Source organism: Metarhizium acridum (genome assembly GCF_019434415.1).
Source record: "Metarhizium acridum strain ARSEF 324 chromosome Unknown scaffold_573, whole genome shotgun sequence".
In the NCBI taxonomy this organism is placed as follows: Eukaryota; Fungi; Ascomycota; class Sordariomycetes; order Hypocreales; family Clavicipitaceae; genus Metarhizium; species Metarhizium acridum.
The window spans coordinates 60,594-77,843 of record NW_027094043.1 but is presented as its reverse complement, the minus strand read 5'-3'; the positions used below and the strand labels follow the sequence as shown (position 1 = coordinate 77,843).

Here is a 17,250-nt window from a genome sequence, read left to right as displayed (position 1 = left end):
AGACTCTGGCGTCTAGAGATTGTTCGCTGCGGGACAGGGGGCGCCCGGTCTTCTCTTTTCTTTCAAGGGCTCAAACTTCTCTTCTCTCGTCGAGATTGATTCAATCGCAAAACCCATCCAGGCCCGGGGCTGAAAGACCAAGACCAGACAGATTCGATAGAACAAGGGAGGTAGTGTTGGATGCAAAAAGCCAGTCTTTGTCGACTGTCCCGAGGGGAGGATGGTTCTTTATCCGGCTTGTTGGCAGCCTCACACCACCAACCAGGCTTGGCTGTACATGAATCGATTCACGGTGGACACACCAGTTGACCCCAGTTGGCGTCGGCTGGCGCTGGCGCTGGCGTCGGCGTCGGCGTTGGAGCCAGGAAGCTAAGTCTACACGTAATACCGAGTAAGCAGAAGGGGGGAGGGAAACTGTTGATGCAGATGCAAACGCGGCGGCGGTCTGGTCAGTGTCGAGATGGTGGTCCTTGATGTATTGGACGTAATTTTTTGATGGGATGATTTCGAAACATGATAGCCTGCATCTCTGGCTGCTGCAGCAAACACGCAGCACGGGAGCCCTCCAACCCTCTTGCCTCTTCATGCCATTTTTACTTCTGGATTTAACCAAGAAGCTATTGGTCTGGGCCAACGCCGCCCGAATGACCTGATGCATCTGCACCCCCGACATGGAACCGCCTTCTCACGCTCTTCCCGCTCTCCAGGTCGCGCGCTCGCCGTCCGCCGTCGCTCACAGGCGCCATCCCGGCCACCACAACCGCCACAACCCACGAAACGACAGCCTGGTGCTTAGCGAGTCTCGGAGTCTCGGAGTCAATGTCAAAGCTCCCAGGTGCCATGTCTTCTTCTTTCAGGGCTTGAACTGTTTGGAACAGCTTGGGCTGCGTGTGGGCCTCGCCAAACCGTGGCGTCAACGAAGGGGGACCTCCAACTCAACCCAAGGCCGCCGTGTGGCTGCTGCGGGTCTCGCAATCTGGGACCTTCTCGACTCCATCATGTCCCATATCTCTAATTACGGAGCCCGGACAACCCCAGTTGTTGGTCTCGGGACATCCGCTCGCGGTACGTCGGCGCAAGCCTAAATAAGCAAAATCAGACGTCTGAATTTGTCACTACGAGCTAATAGATCCGACACGAACGAGATAACAACCTCGAATGCTCCGGACCGAGTATGCTCTACGGAGTGCGTTGTGAGCAATAGAAGACGCATACTATACGTACCTAGGTAGGTGTGGCCTGTCGAGTCTTGGAGATGGTTCCAGATTGCACACTCGCTCTATCGACCTACTAGTATCACGTCCTGGCAGCTCCACGTCTCCCCGATTTGGCCACTGGCCCGAAAGCTGCAGCATGATAGCCTCCAGATGTCCCACGCCCTGGCCGCGTGTAGTCTGTGTGCACGGCCAACGGCTGGGCGAGAGCACGCAGGGGAGGCAGGTCACCAGCGTCAATGATCTGCATCAAGACTGGTGGCGCCCACCAGCCGAGACCGTCACAGCTGGGGTCGCGTGGTTTCTTTCATCACCTTTCCAAGACTCTGAAAGAGCCTATCCAAACGTTAACCAACACCAGGCTGTGGACTCTGTGAGCATGGAATCATTCTGTCCCCGCATTGTGCTTCCAAGCGTCACTAGTGGCAGTCTGTGGGCAGAGCCATCACACCAAAGTAAACACGCCCAACCTGGCTGGGATAAGCGCAGGATGATGATGGAGGAGGAGGAGGAGGAATCCTGAGCCCACTCCGATATTAACAAACAGTCTTGTATATCTACAAGCAGAGAGAGGGCCCTGGCCGTCGCCAAGATTCGTAGAGATGAACAAGTCGGATCTTGCCGTTCAGACCATTCCGCGGAGATTAATCTTGCCCACCTCAGCGAGCCTACCATTTAGTAGTACTTAAAAGCCCGCCGCATTTGTCGTAGCTGCGAAGCCTATCGCCATCAGTGGCATCAGAGTTGCACACCCAGTGGATTCTCCCATCAGCCCGCGTGGCACCCGGCCTTGGCCCATCACGGCAACGAAAGACTTAGCCAGCAGATCCAGAACAGAGCTCCAAATTCGAACCGTCAAACAGCTGTCGTTCCAAAGAGCATCTTTGAGTTAATTAAGAATACTCGCCCATTCTCTGAAGCGATGCGTCTCGTCAACCCATGTCCATCTCCCGTGACGGCTGCAGGCCAGACCCGCGACTTGTTTCTGATTCTTGTTCCAGGCATACATCCTACACCATCGAATCCCCGAGTCCAGCATGCTCCTCCGTCGACCGGAATGTCTCCCGTCTCAGCTTTTCCCGCGACGCCAAGCCAACGTTGCGCCCGCCCGTCAGCGCACCAAGTATATTAATAGCAGCTGAGCCAGTGCGCCTCCTCCCGCTTCGGCCCCCGGAGGCCGGAATGCCAGACAAGTCAATTGCCTACAGTAGGTACGTAGATATCTAGCGCTCTAAGCGTAATTACCCAAAGGCCCTGTTGTCCCCGAAACAGCCACGTGAAGAAGCCGTCAATTGTAGCGTGGAAATCCAGAGGGGAATCCCGAGCAACGCTGTTTCGACTTGTACCGAGACACCTCCTCTCCCGGTAGCCTGCCATCTTGTTTCGCCAAGTAGTCCCAGTGAATCGCGGGGGAAGATGCACCTCGGGCCACAAAACCACTTGGCAATACGACCAGTTAGCGTAGCACTCACTGGGTTGGTCGTCGAATGGTCGTAACACGATTAATATGACCATGCATCTCAAGTACTCAAGTAGAATGTTGTCCTGCCTAAGGGTTCCTCCGACCCTGTATTCCTGCTTGCAGTCACAAAACTCCACGTATTTAGTGAAGCATAACGCTTTGCCGATGGTGCTACACTTTCGCTCCCACCATCATCACTTCTTTAGTGCTGCATTTCCCAGTCGTTCAATCTCTCGGCCTTCTGGCGAGCCTTTCCCTGCTGCCTCCAACAGTCTCTCCCACGCCTCTAGGTTCTTGAGACGGATCGCTTCCTCGGCCGCCTTCACCCGCATTCCACACTTCTCGTACATGGTGATGGACTGGCCCGGTTCCAAACCCGTACATTTCGGTACAAACACAGACGCCAGTCGGGGGTTCCCCGCTTGAAGTGTAAGGTTGAAAAATGGCTGCAGTGCGAATCAAACGTTAGCAACTGGTGATTTGCCGCCGTGACACGGAACAGATTTGAGACCAGCTTATACACACCTCCCAGCCAATGGGGCTCTTCTTCGTTTTCGATATCTCCTCAATCTCGTTCCAATCTCGTTTCGCGACCAAGGCACGCAGGCTGCGAAACAGGAAAACAAAAGGCATTAGTGAAGTGTTACATCCTTAGAGCAGAGACAAAACAAATGGCCGATCGGCAAATCTCGTGAGTGATCAACGTACCGAACCCACCATGCAACCTTCTCTGAAACTTTGAATTCGCTCTGAATCTTCTTCGCGCGGCCATTATAGCCTAGTCGAATAAGCTTAAACATGGTTTCGTTGACGCTCAGTCCCAAGAAGGAATCACTCAAGTCTCGATCTAAAGACTCTTGCATTCGAAGCAAAGTCGTCGTCTCCTTCAACGAGTACAGCTCTGGCAGATGCTCTTTGGAATCAGAAAGCAGTTTGGCCGCCAATGCCAGCTTATCCGAAGCGGTGCGAGCATCTGGTTGCTGTAACGATTCGCGGATAAACACATTTGCTCCGTCCGCTCGGCGGTCGTCTTGGTAATACAGATCCTTGAGAACGCTGTTGTCGCCTTCGGCAATCGCTAATGCTTCTACCATTGCCGATGCCGTTGGTCGAGAGTTAATCACACGGAAAAACGATGCAAGTGGCAGCTTCTTCTTTAATTTCAGCAGCACAGACAGGATCAAATCGCTATCTCCGCTCTCAATGGCTTTGTCCAGTGCAAGCTCATCCTCCTCCATGTCCAATAAGAGAGGTACTTGTCTTCCCCCTCGTGGTTCATGATTCAGAAGTTCCGTTGCTAAACGGCCACGACCTTCATGATACGCTGTCCTTGCAATCTCCTCAAACGAGATTCCTGGTTTGCCGGACAGTCTCTGAACTACCAGTCGACAGATCGTGTCGTCATTTTCGGCTCCATTTCGTACCTTCGTAGATGCCCAGTGTACGTATATGCGGTCCGTGGGCAATTTCAGGTAGCCAGCGATCTTCAATGCGAGAAGATAATCGTGTCTTTGAAGAAGGCGTTGAATCATTTTCTCCGGCGTCAGACGATGATATTGTTCGAAAGACAGAGGCATCCCAACGTTGAAATCACGTATTGCATTCAAGACTCGCAATGTCTCGCACATGTCCACAAAGTCATCGCTGTTGTAAATATCCAGAACTGACTTGCCGAATGAAGCTGCCTTCAGAAGCCGTTTTTGCCATTTTATGTTAAATTCCCGGCCCGCCGCATTAACGCACGTGTCGACTGCTTCAGTAAGATTCGCACGGATGAGTTGAATATAGTCGTCTGCTTTGGGTGATTCAAGTTCCAGTTGGCCAACAGCGTCTAAAAGAATGGAGGCAGGTGAAGATTCAGATGCATGGCCAAAAACGTCCAGCGTATCCGTCGGTATTCTCTCCAGAAATTCGCAAAAGTCGTTTGTAATAAGTCGCGCACCATCATACTCTGTCGCCACGTTAGTGTATCCTGGTCAATATAAAGAGTGTCCGAGTAGATACGGAGCATACCAGAAATAACATGTACTCGGGTACTATCGTAGATGTAAGATAGTGACTGATCACCAGGACCTATCACATGTACTTCGTCTTCCCATGCAATCAGTGCATCTGTTCCACACCATTCGACGTATTTTGGCGGTGTTTGCGAGTCGGAATTATGTTCAAAGAGTGGTTCTTGGAAGTCGCTTGTGATGACGTGTGCTGTTCCCGTCTTTGAATACAAGTTGACGTATCGACCATCTGGAGAGACGCTGATGTGGCTAAAGGGGCCACTGTCAACAAAGCGATCTTCACAGTCTGTCGCATCTACCACGTATACTGTAGAACCAATGCTCAGCAGAACTTCAACAGACCGGGACAAGGTGTGGTCTGGTGATATGATTGCCCAGGAGTGGATCTCAGCTTCGGGTGTGGTTGCCAAAAGCCTTGGACGTGGTTCTGCGTATGAAGACACTGTGACCAAGGAGTTATTGCCCAGCAAGGCTACCATGCCGTTGTCGTAAAACCTGCAAAGTTTATATCAGAGTCTATATTCCTAGGGGAGGGGTCATCAAGGGGAGGTCTTACCGGCATGATTCGACGCCATAATTGTCTGCGCCATGGCCTAGCGAAAAATTACTGAAATCGCCTTGCAAATCATAGCATCGTACATTGCCGTCAGCTGTTACCACCAATAAAGACTCGTCTTCCGACCAGCCCAGCCCTTTAATGCGGCTCTTGTCCCAAGGAATAGAGCGAAGTTTCTTTCCCGCCAAGCTGTAAATATCAATTTCAGACTTCGTAGATCTCCCAGGCTGAAACAAGTGCAACTTTGAGTCGTCACGCCATAAAGCTGAGTCGTCGTTAGCAAAATGTACAAGAATGGATAGCAGTGCTAGGGTAGAGCGCAGTCTCATCCAAAACTTTGAGAATATTCCAGTATTCCCCAGGCCAGGTGTTCGTTATCGTACCTAATGCGCCGGCGTATGGGGCCCCAGCAACGAGATAATTGTCAAGATCTAAATCCTCATCGAACACCTCGGTGTACTGCTGGGTCTTGCGAAACCACTTATCCCCTACGCTCTCCCAGTCTGCTCTTGCGTCAAGGGTGCCCATCATAAGTTGCGGTTCATTCTGGATCGCCTCACTTCATGCACATTCGCGGGCAGGATGAAGAAGAGGGACGCGTTGCCGAAGCTGAGATATCAAAGCCAGAAGCCGTGAATCTCGACAATAGAGCTAGCTTCCCTCGTATGCGAGAGACAGCTAGCGCAGTCGCGTCACCAAGCCCGAGTGCTCCTGCCAATTTGTGGGGGTATTCCTCGGCTAAACGAGGATGCCTCTAGCTTCAACTTGTTGCTTGATTGCAGGAACGAAAGGAAGCTGCCCCGCCTGTGTGATGTATCCATTCCCCGTACCTCATCCGTCAAATCGATTATCAGTTGATAAAACGCAGCCATCGATTTCCTTACACTTGAGACCATACTAGTCCGCGATCCCCTTCATCCGATATGCCGAATTGGAGAGACGAGTATCTCTCATCCCTCAAGGATGCGGAGCTTCAGAACCCTGTGAACATGGAGTTGGTCCAGACATGTCGGTTCGCACCCAAGCCTACTGCCCCTCACTCTCACTGAGCACCAGATGATGGGCCTGCTAACTCACCGGCCTGGCAGGTTCACAAATGGCCGATCGAATATCCGCGTTGGAGGCGGAAAAGGCAGCTTTGGAATCACGTGCCTCAAACGCTAATGTCGGTAAGCTGGCATCAGGATCAAAAGTTGGGGATGCTTCAGCTACAGACGATCCTGGCGTCGCTCAGCTTCGTCTTGACCTTGCCGAATCTCTTCGGTCCAAGGGAGTGACGGAAAGTCGGCTACGGACGGCAGAGGAAGAGCTAGCCAAACTACGAACTAAGTTAAAGGATGATTCGCGGTCTATCAGAGATCTCACTACTGAGCGAGCCACCCTGACAACCAGGCTAAAGGATCGGGAGCATGAAATACGAGAGAAACGAAAGTTGCTCGAGGTATGGAGTTGCAGAACCAGCGACCCAACAAGCTGGCTTCCCAGACTACACAGTATTAACTCTCGTCACAGCAAGTACAGGATGAAATGATTACTTTGAATCTTCAAATGTCAGTGGCCGAGAAAGAAAGAGACAAGGTGAAGAAAGAGAATAAAGAGCTCGTTGATCGATGGATGAAGCGTATGGCGCAAGAGGCTGAGGCAATGAATCTTGCCAACGAACCGATGTTCGACAAATAGACCAAGTCACAGTTGCACTACGACCATTCGAGCCAGACTTTGAGCCGTCGCAAGAGGAATCGTGCCCCATACAGGGCTGCATTGTTGGTATGTACTCTATGCTAGCTATTCGTCACTCCAACGAACCCACAATAGTGCAAAACAGCCATGATGTATGCGCGCGCGTATGCAGAAATGTTCCTTATCCAAAGCTCGGCTTCCACCGCTAATAATATGAATGCTCTCTAGTTCTACTACTTGCGTGTGGAGATGAAATATGATCCACCAGCATTGGTCCAACTGACAAAGCCCTCTGGGTATATACACTCTTCCACATCAAGAATGCTGCTACCAACGTCATTGATGTTGTGGCTACTCTTGAAGTCAGCTACGAAGGACCTGAGCGAAATGATCTTGCAGCCTAATTTCAAGTCCAAGAACATGCGCACCAAGTCATCGTTCAGCTGAGATGTAAAGGCTTTGTTGTTGACGAGAACGACATCGGCTCGTTTCAGGGCCTCGTGTATGGTGGTGTTTTTGCGAAAGTCGCCTCTCTCGAGGTGAGCCTTGCCAGGCTTGATTCCCCACAGCATACATCTGGCCTCGAACTCTTGGATCTGGGCATCGGCCAGATTGCAAGCATTTTCCATCATTTCGCAACCCCAGCTTTCACATCCTATTTCCAATGCAGCTTGTAAGCAGACATTCCCAACTCCGGATCCCAAATCGACAAAGACTTGGTCCGACGTCATCTTGGTCTGTTCAACTAGAAGCTTTGATATGAAAGGGTGCAGAAGTTCTCCGTAGACATAGTCGGTGCCATTTTCGTACTTTGACAGCAGTTCGACTTTTGGAGCAACCGTTCGATCATAGACTTGATCTAGAATAAAAGCCACTAATTGCCGTGGTAGTTCGTGCATCTTATCAAGGTTCTTGGCAATAATTCCGTCCTCGACCATTCCTAGTAAAGTCTCATTGTATTCGTGGATTGCAGCTTTGAAACCGGCCAGGTCTTGAATGTTTCGATTTGACGCCTTTTCCAAACGTCGAATAAGACCCGTGTTGTGATTGGTGAACGGCTCAGCTTCGTCCTCGGTGAGATAGGTTTCGGCGACATGGCGAACGATTCTTATACTAGCCTCCACGGCGTCTATTTTATCCTTGCCCCAGACAAGCTCAAACCTAGAAAAGTTCGTTAGTGGTATAACTCTGGCGGGCAGCGGGCGTGGCTGAAAAGACAGAGGGGAGACGCACTTCTCTCTAGGCTGCAAGCTGGGGTACTGCAACTCTATGGCAACATCCTCCTTTTGCGCACCCATGACGGGCACGCATTTCTCTTCCAGCGAAGCGACCTCAACGGCGTGGACAAATTTCAGATTGTCGTTGCGTCCCTCAAAAGCGCGGAAGTGTCTCAGCTTGCGGTTGGAATCCAGATGCTTATCCTCAGAAGTGCCTCTTCGCTGCCTCTTGCGGGTATCCAGGTTCATCCAGCCATCATCCTCGGCGTCGCTATCCTTGTCAAACGTTATACGCTCACTCGCGGGGGACCGCGTCGTGGAGGAAACAGTGCCCGTCTTGCGCTTCCGATCAAGTCGCTTTTCGTCAGACGATGAAGGATTAGGCGAATGACTGGTGTGGCGGACAGCCGAGGGTTTAGGCGACGGACGGTAAACGGGAGACGATCGCGATGACGAGGCTCCCGCAGAAGCCGGGCCGGGGCGAGATTTCGGCTTCGGTTTGCTCAGGGTCGGGGCACGTTCGACGATAACCTTTTCGATCCGGATCTTGGGCGGATCAACCTTGAACTTGTTTCCCTTGCCGCCGAGGAGAGGCATGGCGACAGAGAGGAAGATGGCTTAAACAGGCTGAAGTCAGAAGTCGATAGCGGGAGTAAGCTGGCTGGAAGTGACTTGGAGGCAGATCGGAGGGGTCAGACAGTCTCTCTGGTTGTGGCGGTTCACGACAGTCTCTGGTAAATATGTCTTGTGCCTCGTGCCTCGTGCCTTGTGTCTCATGCACTCGGTCAGGTCAAGCCTCGTCGCAACGACCAGCGACAGCGACAACGGCGGGCAGCGTGGGGGTGGTCAGAAGGGTCAAGAAGTGTACAGAAGAAAATACAGAAGAGAAAGAATAATGGGAACAGAATGTAAAAGAAACAAAGACAATACTAAAGTCTGGGCTGCTATGCAAAAGAAAATGAGCAGTTTGTGTAAAGTGCCAGGGTTGAGGTGCGACGACGACGAAAAGAGGCGTCGGCCTCGGAGAGCGAGTTGTCTTGCGTGTCTCTGCCTCTTCCGCCTCTGTGGGTGTGTGCGGCCCTGCGCGTGTTCGGGGTGTGCCCAAGAGCGCTAGATGCCGCACAGTGCGCGGGGATTGGCCGCAGGCAAAGGTCCATGCGTACCCAGTGCGGACTGCCGACATACGCACCCCGTACTCGGTGTTATTCAAGGACATCCAGAATACATGCATGCATGGGGACGTCAACGGTTGCACACATCTCATGCACTCCGTCCCGGCTGCCTGGCCGCATGTCCGTGTTGCCTAGGCTACTGCACAGCCCTGGATTAATGGCTTCGGTAGATGCGAAATCTGTGCGACGCCCGCATTTGTTTAGCCACAGCCCGCCCAGTCCAATGTCGAGCAATCAACATGATGAGAAAGAACCAGAGCCTGCCGCCTTGTCTCCCAGGAGCTACCAGCTTCCGGCGAAAGGCTGGATCTAGACTGACCGCACAGTCTCAGCCATCTAGCCAAGAAGCAAATTCGACCTTGTTGATGCCCGCGCCGATGGCTTTCCCGAAAGGACCGACTTTCTCTGCTGCCAGGCAGACGTCCAGCCCGGCTCGGCAACCGGGACCAACAACTGTTTCCGCCCTGGGCGAATATCGACACGCCGCCGAGCTAAATTTTTGGCCTGGAGCTGATCACATATGCGACGTAGGCTAGCTGTGGCGAGGGGGAATGTCGCAACTCAGGCTCAAGTTTGCTCCATCCGGAACCGAAGCAAGTTCATCCCCGGAGTAGCCACGGGCCTTGGCGATGTTGCCTCCAGCGTTGTTGCAGGCGTGGACTGCGGTCGAGCAGCGCCTGGCTACGTGGGAGTAGACTTGGTGAGTGTTCGTTGAGACATCATTCAGGCTTGTCAACTACGACAATCGAGTGATAAACCTCAAATCTGAAGCTCTGTTTTGTAGATGGACCATAGCCGGACAGTTCTATACCCAACAGTCCTTTACATACGTTCATGTAAATTTGGACATCTCACTGGCCTGCAGCAGAGCTTCCACGTAGACCAACCGGTCCATGTCTGGGCTGGAAGTCCGGCTTTGAGGTGGAATTGCAGTCAGCCCACCAGATCGGCCTGTCGATGGTGAATTTAGCGTCTGCTGGGCAGAGGCTAAATTATAGAATGTCTGCTTTCGCCCACGATGTGTGTATGTGGTGGCAGGGGGGCAGCGGCATTAGTACGACATCCGAAGACGGTGATGCAGGGCTATGAGGTGGCCGCGGAAGTCCAGTCATGTCGAGATGCTTCTCATTCTTTAGACACTAGTTTCCGGGATCAAATGCCGCCATCATGGATCGCCATGCCGCGTGGCGGTTGGAGTTTACGTAACCAGGCATGTCGTGAGTCACGAGTCCACGAAGTCATGGAGTGACTGCAAGAAAACATTGAAGAGTATTTGACACGTTTCAGAAACCACACAAGAAGAAATCGACCCTGCAAAGCCACGTTCCTCAAAAATTGACAAAATCGTGGGGCAACTGTTTCGTCAACTCGGATGGTGACGTGGAATTACAAATAGCGGGTAGTAGTATGCCGTACTTTGGAAGCTATCCACGTATACAGGACCACGATCTTGTACCAGGCAGCAGTGTTTTCAAATCAATGACCAAGGCTGCCACGTTTAGCCTGATCTTCTATGATGTCGGTCTTCTGAGCATGGTAGTCCACTGTTCACTCCGAGCTGCCACTCTTGAGACACTATCAGAGTACAGTCCTGGAACAAAAGAGGCAACTTTCGGATGATAACCGACAAAACGAAAACTTAACCGAGACAGTGTGACGGTTATGTTTAAGAAATATGAGGCTATGGCATATTGCTTTGCGTTGGTGTTGTCTAAGATTGCGGAGGCAAGAAGGTGTATAGATGCTTGGGCGGGTTTTATCCAACAGGTAGAGAGGATCCCAAAGGCGTAAAATCCAGTGTAATGATAATTCACGCCAAGACGCTGAAGGAGATGCCTATTAAGTTTGGGGACTTGTTTGATGTTTTGGAGGAGGAAGTGAGGAGGGCAGTGGATAAGGTCCGGTGGCAGAAAGCCAAGCATGGAAACCCGCAGAGTCGAAGCTATAGGGAACTCATAGAAAGTCGATGAAGATGCGTAGACGGCCATGACTAGATGTTACAGTCTGCTCGCTAGCCGGCAGGTCATTTGTTCAAATCCATAACGTTTATCCTGCACGCGATACAGGCAAGAATCCTCTGACAACAAAGAAATTCAAGGCATCCATATCCCACTTGAAGATAGACTTGCATTTATAAAGAATCACGGTTTGCGCGTAAACGGTCCGCTGCCCATCGTAGCCAAGTTTCTCGGACAGTTTTGCCTCGTACCGTACTGGAATGAAGTCGTAGTGGTTCGCTTGATTTGCCGCTCGAGGGAGAACTAAAAATTTGAGAGTTGGAAATAAACCCACGCGATTCCTTGCACACGACTCAAAAAGAGTATTCGTATGAATTAACGTAAAGGGGTTAAAAAAATCAGGCTCAAAAAAAACTCCCCCGGAAAGGCTCGAACTTTCAACCTTTATGAAGTAATTAGTATGTTGATGTGTGACATTTCGTGCGACGTTAGAGACTCACCTCCTGATTAACAGTCAGACGCGCTAGCCAATTGCGCCACGGAGGACGAATTTCTGGTTGACGTGTCGCACCTTAATTAACTACATGACGGGTCTAGCATTGGCAATGAGACGAACCCACCTCTAAGTGAGATAATGGCGTCTTTGATTGGTGCTTGGCAGGCAGGGCATGGGATCCATCCTTCTGGCAACCATCTCTTTCTATATTTTCTTCTGTACACTTCTTGCTGAGGGAGCGAGAATAGCGGCGGTCCAAATTTGTGAGGCTATCGTCCGCAGTTCTCATAGTGCGCTTTTGGTCCTTGCCTCTACTCGGTACTATTTCCGCGACATTGGCGGTATAGCTTCTGCTTTAGCCTGGTGTATCCTTGTTCGGTGAAATGACCTGGCTGATGATTCGATTTGATCCTACCCTACACCTTGGCTGCGGTTGGAGACGGACCGGCAATTCCCTACTCTCAGCCATGTCAAATCAGTTCGTAGACGGGTCAAAAATCAAGGCATCAGATTTAAATGGACTCCTACTGCCTAAATTCAGAGTCTGTTGTTAGGATCCTAGGATGACTGAGTGTCGGTTGACGCATTCTGAGATGATAGCACCTAGACTCTCTCCGACCTCGAGCTTTGGCTCACTTTATCTCCACAGGGTATCACAAGAGTCCCGCGAGGATACAAGCGTCATGGGAATGCCAGATGTCAAGATAGATGGCTCCATTCACCAATTATGCAGGCATCTCCTGGAAGTGTCATGGCATGAGAGTAAACGCTACCGGTTCCATTGTTTGGTTGTGAGACTCTTAGACAGAACAGCAGCTAAACAGTAGGAAACGCGCAGATAAGCACTGGAGGCACGAGAGACATTGTAGAACAGGTGGGGAGACGAGAACATGCAGATTACTTTCCCAATTTACAATGAATGAATCCTATCCACCAGCGACCACCTGGAAGTTTGTGTTGCTCCTAGGGCACGACAACGCGGGCGCTCAGCAACAGTTCCTCCGTGGCGCAATTGGCTAGCGCGTCTGACTGTTAATCAGGAGGTAAGATATCCGAATATATCGCGGTTTCTGGGGACGAAATAATGTTAACATAATTCCAAGGTTGAAAGTTCGAGCCTTTCCGGGGGAGATTTGTTTTTTTGTTTAATTTGGCTGTAATTTTTAGACTTTGCTATTAAGACATAAGAAGAGGCCCGTGTTGCAACGATTCCTCCGTGGCGCAATTGGCTAGCGCGTCTGACTGTTAATCAGGAGGTGAGTTTCCATATATTCCCATGGAGTCTGTAGTAACCGCAATACACTAATCCACCTTCATAGGTTGAAAGTTCGAGCCTTTCCGGGGGAGGTTATTTTTTTTTTGATGATTTCTTTTTATATTAATTCTTCACCATTGACCAACCAGGCGATGGCTGATTGAGCTTTCACGGCTTCGCAATCGTTCATTAATACTCCATGAGGATATTTGTTTTTTTGTCATTCAGTAGAATACAATACCTGCATTGTAGTCCTGAACAAGTCCCACGGTTTGACGAAAGTCGTTGACATGAGGCACCCATACATCCCTGTTTCGAGGGCAAAACTTGCAGAAATTGTTGTGGTCGCCCTTTATCCTTGCCTGCTTCATGGAGTTGAGACCAAAAAAAAAAACCAACTCCCTGGCTGTGTGCCCCGTACCTCTCAGACAAGAAGACTTCAAGGGCACAAAAGTGCAAATTTCTGTCATCACCATTTCAGACCTATGTGTCCCACTACACAAATTTCCCGTTGACCTATATCATTAACACCTTTTCTGCATGCGCGAAACTCGCTATTGCTAGAGTGATGCAGGTCCGAAAAGGCTCTTGACAGAGAGCGATAGTACTCCCGCATCGTTGCATCTGGCGAGCGAATCGACGCTGCAAACCGGTCTCGTCTTTCCATCGGTTCTTCCGAGAGATGCCCTGTTGCCCCTTGCCACAGAGTTTTGGACACATTGAGCCCTCGACCCAAGCGAGAGTCTTGTGCTGCCGCGTATTTATAAGCCTCGGAAAAATGATAAGACTTTAAATCAAGGGACAGCCTCAAAACTCCAACAGATTCATCTCTGTCTCTGTTGCAGTGTCCGCGTACGACAAGATGATGAGTACTGAATTCATGTCTGTCTGCGAAGTCCCCTGTGTAATGGTGATGGGAGGGATGCTTGTGGCGATACCAAGAATGTCGCAATTGGCATAGATTACCCATGCCAAGTTAATGATTTGGTCGCCATGGACAATAAAAAAGCGTAGGTACATTCCGCGCCTCGAAGCTGAGAGGTCTGCTGCAAGGCCGGTGAAACTAGTCTGCCATTGGAAATGCAGCGACATACATCGAATGAAGAAAGAACTTTTTTTTTCTCGGTATGTCTAGTATGACATGCCAACCTGATTTTGGGGACTAGCCTCGTGGTCCAGTAAACGAAACATCTCAGGCCGGACAAACTGACTATGACACATTCTCCAGCAACTGTGCATATCTGGGAACCTGGATTTGCCATGACGATGAATACACAGAGGACTTATTTCAATATGCCTTGCTTTTGATGTAAGAAGACGTCGTATCTAATTAATGTAAACTAATATTTCTTGCCCTTATCATAGTACCTCATTACTGTAACTGTAGTTTACTTATAGGCTTGGTAGAACTTGTACGCCCCTAGGTTGTTTGGTTCAATTATCTACGCCTGCATTTATTTAGTTGTCGTTTCGTATACACAAGTATTTGATCGGCTGGTATAGATCAATTTTGTACGCTTTCCGGATCCCTATTGTGACTTGGACGGCCACGGAGACCATGGTGTGCTCTGGCGTGTCATTCGGGCCAACACACAAAAGGCATTCACTGATACGAGTTGCAAGGACCCCTAGATACGAGTGAGACTGCGAGAAAGCTCTTCCAGTGAAAAAAGTGACTCTGTAGCGGAAATCTGTTCATGATCCCCCCAAAAGGTCAATGGGTTTGTCACCACGAAACGATTTGCGGATTCTCTTGACTACACTTGACAGCAACCCGTTGTCATTATGTAATGCCGTCAACAGAGGACAAGCCGCCAGACCAATCAATCTGCAGGCAAATTATCTCCCTGCCTCATGGCACTCTCTAAGCACTCGGTAATGACGGTAAGATATCGATCCACAAACGGCAGCCCTGGGGAGCCTCATTCACGTCAAACGTGGCGTTTATGCCGGTCCCGCATCTCCATCTCGCCACGGCGATTTGACCGGACCAAGACGCACCGCACGGTCCTGGGCGTCCTTTCGCAAAAGAGCGGATGAACCACCAACTCTAGGCCAAGTCGGGGCTCAATCCAGAAATCCATAGCCCAATTTAAATGAAGGCATCGGCGAAAGCGTACCTAGAGGACTAGATGGGCAGCTGGGCAGATGAAGACACTGGCTGTTGAAGATGGGATCCAGGGCCCTCTTCCCCTCATTCAGCTCGACGGATGGCGATGGCCAAAGGGCTTGGAGTGGGAAGAAACAAGGGTCAGGGTGCCCAGCAAGGCAAAATCGTGCCTTTCTTTGCAATCGTGGAAATGTGTTCGGTCGAGACCAGGCGTAAGGATCAAGGCCAGTTTCATCTTGCCCCATGGAACCCCCCCATCGACCTCCCCAACAAATCCCATCAGCTGCCAAGTTTTTTGTCTGATTTCCTTCCATGCTCCCTTGGACATACAGGTACGCGGGACACTATGAGACACAAGGTGCCTGACCATCAGGCACTATACTGTTCCTTCACTTTGAACCCATTACTCTCACCTAGGTCCACCAATTCGGCCTGCGAGCTCAAGTGATAGACCGTGCTCTACTCCGTATTTCAGAGTGTACCGTGTGGACCGAATCCTCGTGGTGGGTGTTGGCTTCCACGCTGGTGTTTCTCCTCGATCCAGTAGTCGGAGGAACTAGAAATAGCCAGCGCAACTACGATATTTAGCGTAATGAATAATGAATAATGCTAGTCAGACTTGCTGTATCTTTCATAGGGGGCGTCGGGATAGGGCTGGGTGAACCATCCTTGGCAAGTATCCTTGCTTGCCAGGAAGGGAAGCATTGTCTTGACTCTTGGGGAGCTGTGCAATTTTTCCGTCGGGTATATTTCGACGGAGACGAGAGCGGCGCTTTACAAAAAGAGGAAAAAAAAAGGAAGGAAAGAAGAGAGAGGAAAAAAAAAGGGAAAGAGCAAGGTCCCAGATTCATCATCTTCTGTCAGCGCCAACAACGGCATCCGACTCCGAACCCTCAACCGAGTGGAAACCAACCAAAAAGAAGAAAGAGAAATCGCCAGTCATCTACGGAGTAATATGCCGCGCATTCATCACAGCCTTCCCCATGATTTTACTCTGGGGGCCTGGTGGCTCCCCCAACTCCCGCCACCATCTGCAACGGCACTCGGGCGCACTCCAACTTGGCCGACGCCAACGCTCTCCCGTGGCGGTAAACTGCAAATCTACAAGAATCCAGGAGGGCCCTTCTCCCGCCTGGTCGGAAACCGGAACTGGGAAGATGAAGAAGGTGTGGCAGTCCCCCAACCCAGCTTGCCTTGCGGTGGCATCGAGCTTTACACTGCGCGAGTCCTGGCAAATTAACTCCAATTCAAAACAGGATTCTCTGTTGCGGCGAGGAACTCTTGGGTTTCAATTTTGCAATGTTGCGTCCAACGTTTCTTCCCCCCCACATGTGCATGTACAATTATACATGCATACCCTCGGAGGAACATCCTTGGGGGGGGAATTAATACCCTTGGGGCATGGCATGATTTTCTCTGCCATGACGCCGGCACTGCTATTCCGCAGTCGAGCAAGCCGCGTACTGCGGGCGAGGAGAAACAAAAACCACCGGACAAAATCCATCCCATTGACCCATGATCCCGGGCGGATGGGGGGCAGGCAGCAGATCAATTGATGTCACCATACACACATACATGAAGTACCGTCTGAGGGCAGATGGGCAAAGTGCCAGTGGACCCCCGATTTGACGGCAAAAGGCACGAGACTGATTTTGAGTTGCTTCAAGTGGCCCGCGGTGGCGGTGGATGAGCTGGATATGGCTTCCAACGGCTTAAAGTGGTCAGAGTCCACCATACATACATCTCCTGTTGCTGTTCCTGTCCCTGTCAGGCGCTTTCCCCTACTGCCTGAGAAACGGGACCATGTTTGTATGGAGGAGGTGGTTGCTACCGGGGGAAGACTGGAAGACTGGGAGGAACGAGGCTTAAAAAACAGAGTGCATCAATTGGGGATTCAGAAATCGCCTTTCAGTGACCTAGTCCTGCATCTTCCACTGCCCTACGAGAGACACTTGGGTCTCACATCCCGACATCTCAAAAGTGAAAAAGGTAAGTAAGACAGGGCGACGACAGGCAAGGCAAGGCCATTCCCACGTCAACTTGACTGGCAGAGAGCGCAGCGGCCGAGTTGAAACTACGACTCTGGATGCCGCCATCCCCCCGTCTCCCATCGTC

General features: G+C 50.8%; 6 protein-coding genes and 3 non-coding genes across 11 annotated transcripts; 4 read left to right on the top strand and 5 right to left on the bottom strand.

Annotated features, from left to right (window-relative positions):
• Positions 1-100: 100 nt before the first annotated feature.
• Positions 101-673, bottom strand: J3458_020311 (uncharacterized protein; the record flags this gene model as incomplete). The annotated part of the gene is made up of 1 exon (XM_066121967.1): positions 101-673. The coding sequence occupies one exon, from the start codon at positions 671-673 to the stop codon at positions 101-103; it is 573 nt and encodes a 190-aa protein (XP_065972957.1).
• A 1,145-nt stretch (positions 674-1,818) lies between these two features.
• Positions 1,819-5,903, bottom strand: vps16_3 (Vacuolar protein). Of its 3 annotated transcripts, XM_066121965.1 has the most exons (6): positions 5,631-5,903; positions 5,248-5,512; positions 4,690-5,186; positions 3,385-4,627; positions 3,202-3,283; positions 1,819-3,122 (listed from the first exon to the last, which is right to left on the bottom strand). In XM_066121965.1, exons 1-6 carry the CDS (start codon positions 5,776-5,778, stop codon positions 2,871-2,873), a joined length of 2,487 nt encoding a protein of 828 aa, XP_065972955.1. In that variant the 5' UTR covers positions 5,779-5,903; the 3' UTR covers positions 1,819-2,870. The 3 variants fall into 3 exon arrangements, with proteins under 3 accessions (XP_065972955.1, XP_065972956.1, XP_007810471.2); XM_066121966.1 differs by having other exon boundaries at positions 1,938-3,122; positions 5,248-5,903; XM_007812280.2 differs by having other exon boundaries at positions 1,938-4,627.
• A 267-nt stretch (positions 5,904-6,170) lies between these two features.
• ATG16_2 (autophagy protein 16, interacts with Atg12p-Atg5p) lies at positions 6,171-6,927 on the top strand (the record flags this gene model as incomplete). Its single annotated transcript, XM_066121964.1, has 3 exons — positions 6,171-6,255; positions 6,336-6,688; positions 6,760-6,927. 3 exons carry the CDS (start codon positions 6,171-6,173, stop codon positions 6,925-6,927), a joined length of 606 nt encoding a protein of 201 aa, XP_065972954.1.
• Positions 6,928-7,160: 233 nt separating this feature from the next.
• DOT1_2 (Nucleosomal histone H3-Lys79 methylase) lies at positions 7,161-8,741 on the bottom strand (the record flags this gene model as incomplete). Its single annotated transcript, XM_007812282.2, has 2 exons — positions 7,161-8,088; positions 8,161-8,741. 2 exons carry the CDS (start codon positions 8,739-8,741, stop codon positions 7,161-7,163), a joined length of 1,509 nt encoding a protein of 502 aa, XP_007810473.1.
• Positions 8,742-11,688: 2,947 nt separating this feature from the next.
• Positions 11,689-11,820, bottom strand: J3458_020307. Its single transcript has one exon. It is a non-coding gene; the product is annotated as a tRNA-Asn (tRNA).
• Positions 11,821-12,767: 947 nt separating this feature from the next.
• Positions 12,768-12,901, top strand: J3458_020306. Its single transcript has one exon. It is a non-coding gene; the product is annotated as a tRNA-Asn (tRNA).
• A 79-nt stretch (positions 12,902-12,980) lies between these two features.
• J3458_020305 lies at positions 12,981-13,117 on the top strand. Its single transcript has one exon. It is a non-coding gene; the product is annotated as a tRNA-Asn (tRNA).
• Positions 13,118-15,092: 1,975 nt separating this feature from the next.
• Positions 15,093-15,449, bottom strand: J3458_020304 (uncharacterized protein; the record flags this gene model as incomplete). The annotated part of the gene is made up of 1 exon (XM_066121963.1): positions 15,093-15,449. One exon carries the CDS (start codon positions 15,447-15,449, stop codon positions 15,093-15,095), a length of 357 nt encoding a protein of 118 aa, XP_065972953.1.
• A 1,383-nt stretch (positions 15,450-16,832) lies between these two features.
• Positions 16,833-17,132, top strand: J3458_020303 (uncharacterized protein; the record flags this gene model as incomplete). The annotated part of the gene is made up of 1 exon (XM_066121962.1): positions 16,833-17,132. One exon carries the CDS (start codon positions 16,833-16,835, stop codon positions 17,130-17,132), a length of 300 nt encoding a protein of 99 aa, XP_065972952.1.
• Between the last annotated feature and the right edge of the window lie 118 nt (positions 17,133-17,250).

What these genes read in the sequence shown, in the direction of transcription:
- vps16_3 (XM_066121965.1), bottom strand. Translation starts at nt 5,778, where the DNA reads ATGATGGGCACCCTTGACGCAAGAGCAGACTGGGAGAGCGTAGGGGAT. An exon ending in CCCATACGCCGGCGCATTAG is followed by an intron (nt 5,513 to 5,630) that starts GTACGATAACGA and finishes ACGACGACTCAG; the next exon opens with CTTTATGGCGTGACGACTCA. An exon ending in AAGGTTGCATGGTGGGTTCG is followed by an intron (nt 3,284 to 3,384) that starts GTACGTTGATCA and finishes CCTGTTTCGCAG; the next exon opens with CCTGCGTGCCTTGGTCGCGA.